Raw genomic sequence first — 15,329 nt, 5'->3', positions numbered from 1 at the left:
TAAGGAAATGGTTCATTTACTTTAATAATATTTGAATTGCTTATCTGACAAACATTTACTGTTCTGGCATATAGCTACTAAATTTTTACTCTTCTTAGCTTAACGTAGCTTGAATATGTAAGTCATTTATGACAATTCTGCATTTATTTGAAATGGTCTTATACTCCAGCTCTTTCCATATCTGTGAAGAATAGCCTTTATTCATGGCAACTCCACTAAAGGTGTGCAAATAGATACCCTCAGGAGAATACTGGTTTACCCTTATGAGTCCCTTTGATTAAGTGTTGTGTGAGCCTTGAACTGTGTTCTCATAACTCTAGCCTCATATTTCCAGTTCTGCAACACACTATGCATTCATTCACATAAAATGAAGGCCACACACAACCATAAGGTAAATAAATGTCAATATATTACACAAATTATAAAATAATAATGTATAGAATTTCAAATGTGTATGTTTGAAAAAAAATTAGAGTTTTGATTGTTTTATTCCCTTTAAATGTACTTCATATCAGCCTAATGTTTAGTTAACAGTGCACTTCAAAGTATATAGTCTCTTTCAATTTGAACTATTAATCAGAGCTACTTCTAGAATGCACCACCACAATTCAAAAACTAATGGTCTTCAATAAAAGTCTTTCTTTACAGTATAATATAGTAATGCACTGGTTTAACCCTCATTTATTGCTGTAGTCCATATGATGTAGCCTACAAAGATTCTTTGCCTAACCCCAACATCTACGTTTACACAGAGATAATTAAAAATCGAGACCTCCACTAGTAAATCAAGAGTTGGTTAACAACAATCCACGTTTCAAAGGATGAAATATTGTAAAAAAAAGAATAAACAAATCTCACTCTGTAATCATGACTCATTTATTTACGCATTGTGATGGCACACCTTGCTTGACATGAATCATTTTTTTAAAGTAAAGAAAAAGGAAACCATTGATCGATATAGTACAAAAATATATTAGTCATTTATAAATTATTGCAGATCAGTTCATTATAAATATAGGTAATGAAATAGCTACTTCTGATAGAAAACGAGGCATCATTTATAGTTTTAAGCAAAAAATACACACATTTTACAATGAAGATTCTCAAATGTCATAAAATGTGTCAAACTAAGCAAACCGCATGGAACTCCCATTTTACATTTTTTGAACGGTACTAAAAATAAAAGATGGCACCAGACAGTAATCAGAAGAACTCAGTTAGCTTTGTAATAATTACTTGCGTGATTTATTCCCACATGGCTTTTGATGTTAGTTCGCTTTAATCAGTCACCTACAACATTTGATACTTTGTACGTTTTCCAAGCCTACCATCATAATCCTAAAACAAGTGTTTCAACCTTCAAGTGTCTTAGCCGATGGTGTAATTAAACCACTTCATTTGTTACACACAATGTGTGCATAAATATATATTCAGTATCCTTTGATGACTGGCACCAGTCCTTTTCCAACTCTCATAGTCAACTCCGTGCAAGATAACATGTAACTTGAATTAATGAATGAATATGTTGTCAATTAGTGCCAGATGACTACCTTTACACCTTCTGTTTGTAACGTAGATTCAGCTCTGCGACTAAGGCACAGGAAGGGAAACCGAAGTGTAGGATGATAAAATAAGTGTAACTGATATTTCCCGAAATTCACAGTGTATTACATAACTGAGCAGGGTTTTAATTTTCACAACTGAATTAACTAGCTACCAATGGTTACCCCAGCTGGTACCCAGTGAAACACGGGACCTGGTAAGAAAGAGGGCTGCACACCTAAAGAGCAGCGCACTGGGAGTGGTGGTGCTTGGGTCCCCTCCGCTAGGACTGCCTATCAGATGTGGGGTCTGAAGACACGGGCACCACGAGGGTGAAACAGTGAGTGCAAGGGCGCGGCCCACGTGACTGTCTTTGTTACCTCGTGGCATCAGAGATCGCAGAGCCTGGATGGCGTGCAGATAGGGGCTGCACATAGGAGGACAGTGGTAGTCCTGTTGAATGAGACTCAGTAGCTGTGTAAACCGAGGTGCATGTAATGGCCAGCACAATATATTAGAGCCCTCAAATTACGACAATCGATTCCGCTCCCTCCCAGTGCATTTAAAGCTCTGGGTGCCTGTGGGAATCCTCCAGGATCTCTGCCAAGCCGCAGGACAAGGTCCCAGCATGGAGGCAAACACCTTATTCCCTGGGTAGTTCCAGCCCCTGTACCTGAACATCAAGACTGGTACTCTATTTCAGCGACCTCACTACCATATTGGTGCACCATATATGCAGTAATTCTTCCGCAGTGCCGGGAGACAAGATGTTCACCCCAGAGTGGAAGGTGCGGGGTGCCACACCGATTGCACATACTCTACCTAGGCGACTGGGAAAGGCCCTATCAGGCTGCAAGGAGCTACACTTTTCACCCCTGGCAGGCGGCAATGAGTACCAATTATCCCCACCCTGCCTCAACCAACTGAGGCCGAACAAGAAATAGAAGGGGACCAAGAGATCCAGTCAACATGACGGTGGCAAAGGAAACCGAGCTGCCCTCCAAACTAGGCTGGATAGGTTCACCCAGCGAAGGAGCCACCTGGGACCCCACTGATGGTAGACCAAATGGACTACTGGTGCTCAGGCCACATCAATGGCAGAGTCACCCACCCTAAATTAAATATTAGCAGCAATACAAGGTACAGGCTCAGGACTCAAAGATAGAATAGACAATGTTTCTACCAAAATCTCTCTTATGCGAGCAAACCTCTGTAACCTGGGTGTCAGAGTTAAAGAGACAGAGGACTCGATCACCACTCTGAAGCAGATACCAAGGAAGAAAAGACCCAGGTAGGCCCAAGGCCCTAGAAGCTAAGCTGGAGTTATTCAAAGAGCGATCAAGAACAAACAATGTTTTCATAATAGGCGTAACTAAGCGCTTAGAGGGGGCCAAAAGTTGATTTATTCGTTGAGGACCTCATACTTAACCAGTTGCCACCTCGTAGTCTCTCGAAGTTCTTTTTTGTGGAACGGGCACATAGAATACCAAGTAGGCCTCCAAGGCTGGTGAAACCATTGCACATATTTGCAACTACCGGGACATATTCCTATAAATCACACGCACTGTGCCACTGTGCCACTGGTTACATCCAACAACGTCACAGTCACCTTTTTCTCGTATTTCACACTCAGTGCGCAGAAACTACGTCAGTCCTTCCTTGAAGTCAAAAAAGCGCTAAGAGACGGCGAGATAAAGTATTCGGTGTTTCTAGCTAAACTGTGAATAGTTGCAGATGAAAAAACTTGGTCCTTCACAGCTCAGAGGCTGTCTGGGACTGGCTCAACAGAAGGTGAGTGGTGGGAAAGACAAGCACCCGAGCCCAAACAGACAGATGCCCAACGGACACAGCCACCACGATGGCTACACCAGATGCAACAGGTTAGAGACGTCAAACTGGCCTGCATAGGAGCGGGGCTCACAATGGAACCCCCTCTGGCAGACACTCGATGGTGAGAGATGGTGCCGGAGTGAAACAGACCCACAGTTTTCCCAAGAGGTTCGAAGTACTCACTGGTGGGGCAAGGGCAAAGGACCCCCCCGCACACACAGAAGCAGTCCTTTAATCATTAAAACTGAAATTCTTCAAGTATCAACATTACTCTCCCTGCTGAGTAAAGCCGCCTAATTTAAAATGATGGCCCTTCCCTGTTTCCTCTACATACTACAAAATACACCTTACCCAGTCCTGCGGTCTTATTTTCAGGCGCTATACAATGCAACCGGCACACTCCTATGGGACAAGAAAGCTCCTCGGAAAGCTCCCTGGAAATTAACAAGGGGCTGGTATAATGTAGGAATTGCTTTCCCTGACCTCCAAAAATATTATTGGGCGTCACAACTAATAGTTGTTAACCACTGGATTTGTCTTCCAGATGATGTGCCGGCTAATAGAATGGGTAGGAGAAACATGCAGCCTGGCGTTTACCTTAGAGCCATAACTAGAGGAAAACGCAAAACAACCCTCCCTATCCCAACAGAGGTCACACTACTTATTGGCACACAGCATTAGATGCAGTGGGTTAGAGATGTAAAATGAGCCAGGTCACCACGAAACTGGGCACTCTGGACTTACAAGGTGGATATGATTGATGTGATTGGCTTATCCAGGGTAGGAGACCTATGTCATGGGGCGGATGTGCTCCGGTTTGAGCAGTTACAAGGGGAATGCCAACTGGTGCCCATGGAGACTTACAGATATTCACAAATCTGCCACCATACACAAAATACTCACCAACGGCGAAAGCCTGCCAGATTTCTCACTGTTGGAACATAGACTATTGTAGGACTACATGCCCAGAAAAGAGATCCTGCTGACCTACCAAAAATTGCTAAATAATTCCCGAAAATTCCACACAGTTACATGAGGGTTGGGAGCACGTGGGGTGGAGGATGATTAATGGCCAGAGGCCCCTGCCTCCCAAGAGAAGTGGCCATTAGATCATGATTTTGCCTCATACAGCTTAAAATCCTCCATAGGTCTTACTATGCACACACTGCCTGGTCAAGATGGGTAAATTGCATAATAACCTGTTGCAAAGTGCAGTCTCTAAAGTGTAGTTATCACTTAATGCTCACTAACCTCCACAATTAAGCAATATTGGCTTTAATGTACTGCACATGTTTTCAACATGGTCTATCAGTATTGGAAAAATGCCTACAAAATAAAATAAAAATAAAATAAAAAAAACACCTTGCAAAAAAAATATTCAGTGCTTTCTCCTTAGTACAAAACTTAGTCAGGATGCGTTAGAGATCAAGAAGGACACAAAGAACAAGTCAGACTAAAAAAACTATTTTCATGAGATAAAACATTAGTTTTTCAGTTAGGAAAATCTAATCAACATCCTGTTCGAACTTTCATATATGCAAAGGGTTAGCACAAATGAGCTGCTTTAAAAATGTATGCTAGTTTATATAACTCAAAAGAACGAAAGGAAGGAAAAATAGGGCTGTCCTTAATTTCTGATCAAAGCTTTTATGAACATCTTGATACTTATAACTAGAGTTACATAACAGTCATCTATTGCTAGTCAATTTTTAGGTTTATTCTTCTTAAAGAGGAGTGGCAAGACATGCATAGATTGTTTCTAACTTTAAAACAACCTATTTACTGCCTTCATGCCTCAATAACCATATACAAAGTTCATTTATGTGCTTAAACGATCTTTTGATGCCACATTTGTTAACAGTTTTAAGTTTAGAAGAGAAAAATCTCAAATAGCACTGCAAGAAGTTTTTGGAGTTCTGAAACGGTCCCTGATATGCTATTTATTTTTAGTTTAGAGGTCTCAAAACGTAGAGCATATAATTTTTATTGAGCTTTGGCAGTATAAATTAAATTTGGACATGTGCTTATCCATTTTGACTAGCACCTTCAATGAATCAACATAGGCACCATTAGCTGACAACTTCACACTTTAGCTGAATCAGTGTGTTAGTGCTACATCTACTCTAAAATGATAACCTAAGCCCTTCAGTTACCTTTCAAAATATTGATTCTGTGAAAGAAGCTGGAAACATCAACTAAGAATGTACTATCATTTTATGCATTGTTCATTTTCTGTTATTTCGCAGGGGTACTCAATGCATTAAGTATTTGCCTCATTTTGCTGGCAAAACTATTGGGTTGAGCAGAACCTCTACCCGAATGTAACTGGTTGGATGGGCTATTCCTAGGGACCTACATCTTTATACCGAGAACTGCAACAGACAGCGTTGTGCAACGAGACAAAGCTGTTGAATTCCCACCTCCAAAATAGTTAAAGGTGTCCCAGGCAATCCTAAAGGCTGTGCTTCAGCCAATGATATAGGCTTAAACAAAGAAGCAAATTCATATTGGTTGCAATGCAGACAATCCAAAGGGCAGAAACAATCTGGTGTCTAAGCCAAACTGATTAGCCACCTTCAGCCATTCAGAATTAATTCCAGTGTTTCATCCATGTAATTGTTGTCTGTGTGCCGAATGAGACTGGTTAACACATCCAGTGCTTTTCCTAGAATGATTTTCCAGTCTAGGCAGGTGCAGGGATGCAGAAGGCATTTTGATGTGCCTCTTGTGCCTCACTGGATAATTCCAGTGGTATGCAACTAAAGAATACTAAACACTTTCATACTGCCAGTTGAAAATTTTAAAACAGAAGGAATCTTATGTTTCACATTCCATAAAACAGTTTTATCCAGTCAACAACAAGTTGGATGGAGTGGGGAACAAATGAACCTTAACTAGGCAAAATGGTTACTGCATGGAATGCCTTTACTAGCACTTAATTTTAAGATGAAGAAAACAAGTTTACCTACATTACTTAGTGTGTGTGTTAATAAATATATGTATGTACGTACATATATATATATATATATATATATATATATATATACATACATATATATACACACACACACACACACAAACACAAGACCCCATGTGATGGAATGGACAATCTTCTCACAGCAAACAGAGGAAAACATGAAACTCCATAATTTTAGACCGCTAACATTTCATTCCATGTTATGATGAAACGCTAAACCACCATTAATAAACATTCTAGATAACAGCAATGTTAATAATAGGTAATCCCACTTATCAACCCAAGAATTATTAGGCACCATTAATAGTTTGGATCGAAATGTGGACTAGATGAAAGTGTTAAAACTGAGGGCTATCAAACGCCAAAGGTGGGAAAACCTTACAAAGTTTTCCAAAAGCTATAACAAGTCTGCAGTTTTCAGGGTCTGCATTCAACGTTACACTTCAGAAACATATGTATACATTAAATATGTTGTGTTTCTATGACATTTATAACCTCAAACCTTTAAAAAAGGATTAGTGATGATTCTATGTACTTACAAAGGCTGTATAAACTTTAAGCATAACTTATTAAAACTTTGGTGTATAATCATATGAATACATTTTGTACAATAAAATATACACTGCCCAAGATTACAAAATGTTTTCAATGAGGAAAAACATCAACTCCATCACCAATGGCAAACTGCTGGAATCGGACGTCCTGCCGTGGATTACAGGGATCAAAGCACTGTCAAGATCATTAAGGTAACGCTGAGGGAGAAGACGGCCCCAAGATCCAGCCTGATATTCAACCTTAAAGAAAAGAGTTCCAAGTTGTTAGACTATTTCTAAAAGTACAAAACCTGTCAATATGCACTGGGAACAAATTCACTTGTTGATAATGTACTATTATGGTCCACATGGATGCATTCTACAACACTACACAGCAAGTGCCGCTCCTACCTGTACAAATGACCAAATACAAGTTGGGAATATAGTATGTAAACTGTATAATTTATAACAAAATCAACAAGACCCTGAAAAAATAACGTAAATGGTGTAGACTAAATAATGGTTGTAGGAAAGTACCATCTTGCCTGGCATGTTACCCCCATTTTTCACTGTATATATGTTGTTTTAGTTGTATGTGTCACTGGGACCCTGCTAGTCAGGGCCCCAGTGCTCATAAGTGTGCCTGAATGTGTTACCTGTGTTATGACTAACTGTCTCACTGAGGCTCTGCTAATCAGAACCTCAGTGGTTATGCTCTCTCATTACTTTCAAATTGTCACTAACAGGCTAGTGACCAATTTTACCAATTTTCATTGGCTTACTGGAACACCCTTATAATTCCCTAGTATATGGGGTACTGAGGTACCCAGGGTATTGGGGTTCCAGGAGATCCCTACGGGCTGCAGCATTTCTTTTGCCACCCATAGGGAGCTCTGACAATTCTTACACAGGCCTGCCACTGCAGCCTGAGTGAAATAACGTCCACGTTATTTCACAGCCATTTTACACTGCACTTAAGTAACTTATAAGTCACCTATATGTCTAACCTTTACCTGGTAAAGGTTGGGTGCTAAGTACACCATTACACGCGTGCACTACATATAGGTCACTACCTATATGAAGCTTCACAATGGTAACTCCGAATATGGCCATGTAATATGTCTATGATCATGGAATTGCCCCCTCTATACCATCCTGGCATAGTTGGCACAATCCAATGATCCCAGTGGTCTGTAGCACAGACCCTGGTACTGCCAAACTGCCTTTCCCGGGGTTTCACTGCAGCTGCTGCTGCTGCTGCCAACCCCTCAGACAGGCAGCTGCCCTCCTGGGGTCCAGCCAGGCCTGGCCCAGGATGGCAGAACAAAGGACTTCCTCTGAGAGAGGATGTTACACCCTCTCCCTTTGGAAAATGGTGTGAAGGCAGGGGAGGAGTAGCCTCCCCCAGCCTCTGGAAATGCTTTCATGGGCACATTTGGTGCCCATTTCTGCATAAGCCAGTCTACACCGGTTCAGGGACCCCTTAGCCCTGCTCTGGCGCGAAACTGGACAAAGGAAAGGGGAGTGACCACTCCCCTGACCTGTACCTCCCCTGGGAGGTGCCCAGAGCTCCTCCAGTGTGCTCCAGACCTCTGCCATCTTGGAAACAGAGGTGCTGCTGGCACACTGGACTGCTCTGAGTGGCCAGTGACATCAGGTGACGTCAGAGACTCCTCCTGATAGGCTCCTTCAGGTGTTGCTAGCCTATCCTCTCTCCTAGGTAGCCAAACCCTCTTTTCTGGCTATTTAGGGTCTCTGTCTCTTGGGATTCCTTAGATAACGAATGCAAGAGCTCATCCGAGTTCCTCTGCATCTCTCTCTTCACCTTCTGCCAAGGAATCGACTGCTGACTGCGCTGGAAGCCTGCAAAACTGCAACATAGTAGCAAAGACGACTGCTGCAACTCTGTAACGCTGATCCTGCCGCCTTCTCGACTGTTTTCCTGGTGGTGCATGCTTTGGGGTAGTCTGCCTCCTCTCTGCACCAGAAGCTCCGATGAAATCTCCCGTGGGTCGACGGAATCGTCCCCCTGCAACCGCAGGCACCAAAGAACTGCATCACCGGTACCTTGGGTCTCCTCTCACCACGACGAGCGAGGTCCCTTGAATCCAGCAACTCTGTCCAAGTGACTCCCACAGTCCAGTGACTCTTCAGTCCAAGTTTGGTGGAGGTAAGTCCTTGCCTCCCCACGCCAGACTGCATTGTTGGAAACCGCGACTTTTGCAGCTACTCCGGCCTCCGTGCACTTCCGGCGGAAATCCTTTGTGCACAGTCCAGCCTGGGTCCACGGCACTCTAATCTGCATTGCACGACCTCCTAAGTTGTTCTCCGGCGACGTGGGACTCCTTTGTGCGACTTCGGGTGAGCACCGTTTCACGCATCCTCGTAGTGCCTGTTTCTGGCACTTCTCTGGGTGCTGCCTGCTGCTGAGAGGGCTCCTTGTCTTGCTCGACGTCCCCTCTGTCCCCTGACGCAATTTGCGACATCCTGGTCCCTCCTGGGCCACAGCAGCATCCAAAAACCCTTACCGCACGATTTGCAGCTAGCAAGGCTTGTTGGTGGTCTTTCGGCGGGAAAACACTTCTGCACGACTCTCCACGGCGTGAGGGATCCGTCCTCCAAAGGGGAAGTCTCTAGCCCTTGTCGTTCTTGCAGAAACCTACGCTTCTACTGTCCAGTAGCAGCATCTTTGCACCTACAGCTGGCATTTCCTGGGCATCTGCCCATCTCTGACTTGCTTGTGACTTTTGGACTTGGTCCCCTTGTTCCACAGGTACCCTCGACTGGAAATCCATCGTTGTTGCATTGTTGGTTTGTGTCTTTCCTGCAGAATTCCCCTATCACGACTTCTATGTCCTTTGGGGAACTTTAGTGCACTTTGCACTCACTTTTCAGGGTCTTGGGGTGGGCTATTTTTCTAACCCTTACTATTTTCTAATAGTCCCAGCGACCCTCTACAAGGTCACATAGGTTTGGGGTCCATTCGTGGTTCGCATTCCACTTTTGGAGTATATGGTTTGTGTTGCCCCTATCCCTATGTGTCTCCATTGCATCCTATTGTAACTATACATTGTTTGCACTGTTTTCTAATACTATTACTGCATATTTTGGTATTGTGTACATATATCTTGTGTATATTTGCTATCCTCATACTGAGGGTACTCACTGAGATACTTTTGGCATATTGTCATAAAAATAAAGTACCTTTATTTTTAGTATATCTGTGTATTGTGTTTTCTTATGATATTGTGCATATGACACTAAGTGGTACTGTAGGAGCTTCACTCATCTCCTAGTTCAGCCTAAGCTGCTCTGCTAAGCTACCATTATCTATCAGCCTATGCTGCTAGACACCCTATACACTAATAAAGGATAACTGGGCCTGGTGCAAGGTGCAAGTACCCCTAGGTACTCACTACAAGCCAGTCCAGCCTCCTACAATGGTTGTGTTATTGCATACGTGTTGGATAAAAGTATTTTTAGTGTAAGATTAATTCATGGGTCATGCAGCAGATGAGGGGTCACTGGTCATGTCAAACTTGAAGTAATTTGTCCTGCTAATATACACACTTCAAAGCTAATCACCTCTCAGCTTACACAAGACCCACAAATGGAACAGGCCAATATGGCAGAGTACAGGAACTGTCAATAACGGTTAGTTCACATTCACTGAAAAAACACAAGTTTTAAGTGGAGTTATATGAGAGAAAGGTATTTTGACTTTAACTTGGCAAAGAGGAAACTGTGAGCAGTACAAACGATATAGAGGTGAGTGAAGTGTACAGGGTTATTCAATAAAGCATTTACGTGTGAGATTGTTGTATGGAGATGGTGTTAATTAGGCATATTTGTGAGATTGAATGAGCTTTGTATACATACCACTATACTGTACAACTCAGTATTGCAATTTGAATTAATTATCTTTCAATCGTGACCACTGCGTAGGGACAAACTTGCGACTAACTCACGCCTTCGCCATACACAGCTAATCACCCCACATATTTATATCATTGATGACGCCTTCTATGGTATCTTTGATATTACAGCTGCAACATTTGTAATAAATATATTGATGAGAAAACTGTGCATGGCTAGGGTGCGAGTTATAGTTACTTGAAATAATTCTAACTACTGAATTTCTATGTTTTTTATGAGTAAATTCAGAACCTAACCATAACTTCCCTGTAACCTTTTTTTGAGTGTGTGTGTGTATATATATATATATATATATATATATATATATATATATATATATATATATGGAAAATGCCACCCAGTGTACATCTGTTCCGCTGCAGATTCGCATGCTATGCATACGTCTGCCATCTAGTGTTGGGCTCGGAGTGTTACAAGTTGTTTTTCTTTGAAGAAGTGTTTTTGAGTCACGAAATCGAGTGATTCCTCCTCTTCGGCTCCATTGCATTGCGCATGGGCATCGACTATGTTAGTCTGATTTCCCGCAAAGGGTAAGGTAGGAGTGATAGAGTATAAAGGAAAGAGATGTCCATGCAAATGAAAAAAAAAAAAATATATATATATATATATATATATGTGTTTGTTTAACTTAAACTGCTACAGGCTCCCGGGGAGATGGGAGGGTGCATGTGAATCTGCAGCAGAACATGCCACAAACAGATGTACACTGGGTAAGTGACATTTTCCATTCGATGGCATGTGCAGCTGCAGATACACATGCTATGCATAGACTAGAAAGCAGTTATTCCTCCCATAAAAGCGGTGGTTAGCCTGTAGGAGTTGAAGTTGTTTGAAATAATGTTCTTAGTACAGCTTGACCTACTGTGGCTTGCTGTGCTGCTAAAACACAACACATGTTTAGTAAATGTATGTGGTGTTGACCAAGTAGCTGCTTTACATATTTCAGCCATTGGTTTATTTCCTAAGAAGGACATTGTAGCACCTTTCTTCCTTGTGGAATGTGCTTTAGGTGCAACTAAGAGTTGTCTTTTAGCTTTAAGGTAACATGTTTGGATGCATTTTACTATCCATCTTGCTAAACCTTGTTTTTGAAATGGGGTTACCAGTATGAGGTTTTTGAAAAGCTACAAATAGCTCTTTAGTTGTCCTGAATGGTTTTGTTCTATCTATGTAGTACATTAGAGCTCATTAATGTCTAATGTATGTAGGGCTCTTTCTGCCACAGAATCTGGCTGTGGGAAGAAGACTGGTAGTTCCACTGTTTGATTGATATGATAAGGTGATACTACTTTAGGAAGAAATGTAGGGTTAGTTCGTAGTACGACTTTATGTTTATGTACTTGTATGAACGGTTCTTCAATAGTGAAAGCTTGAATTTCACTAACTCTTCGCAATGATGTAATTGCGACTAGGAAGGCAACCTTCAATGTTAAGAATTGCATTTGACAGGAGTGCATAGGTTCAAATGGTGGGCCCATAAGTCGTGTAAGCACTATGTTTAAATTCCACAAAGGAACTGGAGGTGTTCTGGGTAGGATGATACGTTTGAAACCTTCCATTAAGGCTTTGATAACAGGAACTCCAAATAAAGAGCTGTGCTGTATATTTTACAAATATGCGGAAATTGCAGTGAGATGTATTTTTATGGAAGAGAATGCTAAATTAGATTTTTGTAAATGAAGTAAATAGCATGCAATATCTTGTACTGATGCTGAAATAAGGGCAATTTGTTTATATTGACAGTAATATACAAATCTTTTCCATTTGTTAGCATAGCACTGTCTGGTAGTGGGTTTTCTTGCTTGCTTAATTAACTCCATACATTCAGTTGGTAGTTGTAAATACCCAAATTCTATGACCTCAGAAGCCAAATCGCTAGATTGGGTGTGTTGGGATTTGGGTGCCTGATCTGCCCTTTGTTTTGTGTCAACAGATCTGGTCTGTTTGGGAGTGTGGTACTACTGACAGGTCTAGTAGTGTTGTGTACCACGGCTGATGTGTCCACGTTGGCGCTATGAGTATCAGATTGAGGGTGAATCTCCCACTCGTGTGTCTGTTGATGATTTCTGCTGAGAACATCTGCTAATAGGTTGTGTATCCCTGGAATGTATTGTGCTACCAGGTGAATTTGGTTGTGTATTGCCCATTTCCAAATTTTTTGAGTTAGGAGGGAGAGTTGGGTTGAATGTGTCCCTCCTTGTTTGTTTAGGTAATACATGGTGGACATGTTGTCTGTTTTGATCAAGACATTTTTGTGAATAAGGAGAAGCTGAAAATCTTTGAGTGATGGAAGACAGCTAACAGCTCTAAGTGATTTATGTGTGGCTGTTTGTTTGACATCCCATTGTCCTTGAATGTTGTGATTGTTGAGGTGAGCTCCCCAGCCAATCACCGAGGCATCTGTTGTAAGTATGGTCTGAGGCACAGGGTCTTGAAATGGCCGCCCTTTGTTTAGATTTGTGGAATTCCACCACTGAAGGGACATGTATGTTTGTCGGTCTATCAACACTAGATCTTGAAGTTGACCCTGTGCTTGTGACCATTGTTGTGCAAGGCACTGTTGCAAGGGCTGCATATTTAGTCTTGCATGTGGAACAATTGCAATACACTATACCTTCATGCCTAATACTTTCATGACCAATTTGACAGTGTACTGTTGACCCGTCTGTATTTGTGCCAATATATTGTGAAATGCTTGTATTCTTTGCGTATTTAGACTTGCAAGCGCTTTTTGAGTAGTTAGCATTGCCCCTAAATACTGTTGAATTTGCGCAGGTTGTAGTTGTGACTTTTGGTAGTTTATGGAGAACCCTAGCGTGTGCAGGGTTTGTATTACATAATGCACATGGTTTTGACACTGCGTATGACTGTTTGATTTTATTAGACAATCGTCTAGATATGGAAAGACATGAATTTGTTGTCTTCTTAGGTAGGCTGCGACTACCGCCAGGCACTTTGTGAATACCGTTGGAGCTGTTGTTATTCCAAAGGGTAACACTTTGAACTGATAATGCTTTCCTTGAATGACAAACCTGAGATATTTTCTATGCGCAGGATGGATGGGTATGTGAAAATACGCATCTTTGAGGTCTAATGTTGCCATGAAATCGTATTGCTGAATTAGTGGGATAACATCCTGTAGTGTCACCATATGGAAGTGTTCTGACAGGATGTAAATATTGAGGGTTCTGAGATCTAATATTGGCCTTAAGGTTCCATCCTTTTTGGGAATGAGGAAACAGTGAGAAAACTCCCATCCCTACTTGATTTTGTGGCACAGCTTCTATTGCTTGTTTGAGTCATAGAGATTTGATTTCTTCTTGTAACAGGGTGATATGGTCTGTGGATAGCCTGTGTGGTTTTGGTGGAATGTTTGGTGGAGTTTGTATCAATTCTAGGCAATAGCCATTGCGGATAATTGATAATACCCAGTTGTCTGTGGTAATGTTTAGCCAATTGTTGTGGAACTTTTGCAGACTTCCCCCCGTAGGGGAGGTGTGAATTGGAAAGGAATGGCACAAGTCACTGTTTATTTTGTTGTAAGGCTTGTTTTGGTGTTTGATATTTTCCCCTGCCTCTGGGGTACTGGCCTCTATAAGTGCTTTTGAAACCACCTTGTTGGTATTGAGGTTGGTAGGCCAGCTTTGGCTGTGATGTGGATGCCTCAACAGTTTGGGCTCTAAATCCACCTCTAAACTGGGGTTTACGAAAGGATCCCCTGGTATTGTGTGGTGTACAGTGCACCCATGGCTTTTGCGGTGTCTGAATCCTTCTGCATTTTTTTCTATAGCAGTGTGGACTTCTGGGCCGAAAAACTGTTTTTGGTTGAATGGCATATTCAACACTGCCTGTTGGATTTCAGGTTTGAATCCTGAAGACCTAAGCCATGCATGTCTCCTTATGGTTACAGCAGTGTTGATGGTTCTGGCTGCTGTATCTGCAGAGTCTAGGGCTGACCTAATTTGACTGTTAGTGATGGCTTGCCCTTCCTCTAGTATCTGTTGTGCCCTTTTTTGCTGTTCTTTGGGGAGATGCTGGATTATATCTTTCATCTCGCCCCAGTGGGCCCGGTCATATCTAGCCAACAACACCTGAGAGTTGGCTATTCCCCACTGGTTGGCTGCCTGAGATGCCACCCTTTTCTCTGCAGCATCAAACTTCCTACTCTCTTTGGTGGGGGTGCATCACCTGACGACTGTGAGCTCTTACCACTTCTGAGTCTGCAGGTAGTTGTTATGTAATACAGACAGGATCGGAAGGAAGTTGCTCATGTTTTCCCTCCACTCTAAGAGTAATAATTCTTGCCTTTACAGGCTCTCTAAATATCTGGTCAGCATGTTTTAGCATGCCGGGGAACATAGGAAGCAACTGATATGTTGCCTGCGTAGAGGAGAGTGTATTAAATAAGAAATCATCCTCTAATGGCTCAGTATGCATGGTGACATTATGATATGTTGCCGCCCTAGCTATCACTTGAGTGTAGCCTGTACTATCCTCTGGTGGTCAAGGCT

At 42.0% G+C, this 15,329-nt stretch overlaps 1 protein-coding gene across 2 annotated transcripts in view; it reads right to left on the bottom strand.

Moving 5' to 3' along the window:
* Positions 1-860: 860 nt before the first annotated feature.
* Positions 861-15,329, bottom strand: part of ZFYVE16 (zinc finger FYVE-type containing 16) — a 429,022-nt gene continuing 414,553 nt past the window's right edge. For both annotated transcript variants that reach the window (XM_069224433.1, XM_069224442.1), the window contains one exon: positions 861-7,143. In XM_069224433.1, the coding sequence (XP_069080534.1) occupies positions 6,982-7,143 (162 nt within the window). In that variant the 3' untranslated portion in view covers positions 861-6,981. The remainder of the gene's footprint in view (positions 7,144-15,329) is intronic.

This window comes from Pleurodeles waltl, chromosome 1_1 (genome assembly GCF_031143425.1).
Source record: "Pleurodeles waltl isolate 20211129_DDA chromosome 1_1, aPleWal1.hap1.20221129, whole genome shotgun sequence".
In the NCBI taxonomy this organism is placed as follows: Eukaryota; Metazoa; Chordata; class Amphibia; order Caudata; family Salamandridae; genus Pleurodeles; species Pleurodeles waltl.
The sequence above is the reverse complement of the archived record's forward strand: the minus strand, read 5'-3'. Positions and strand labels throughout refer to the sequence as shown.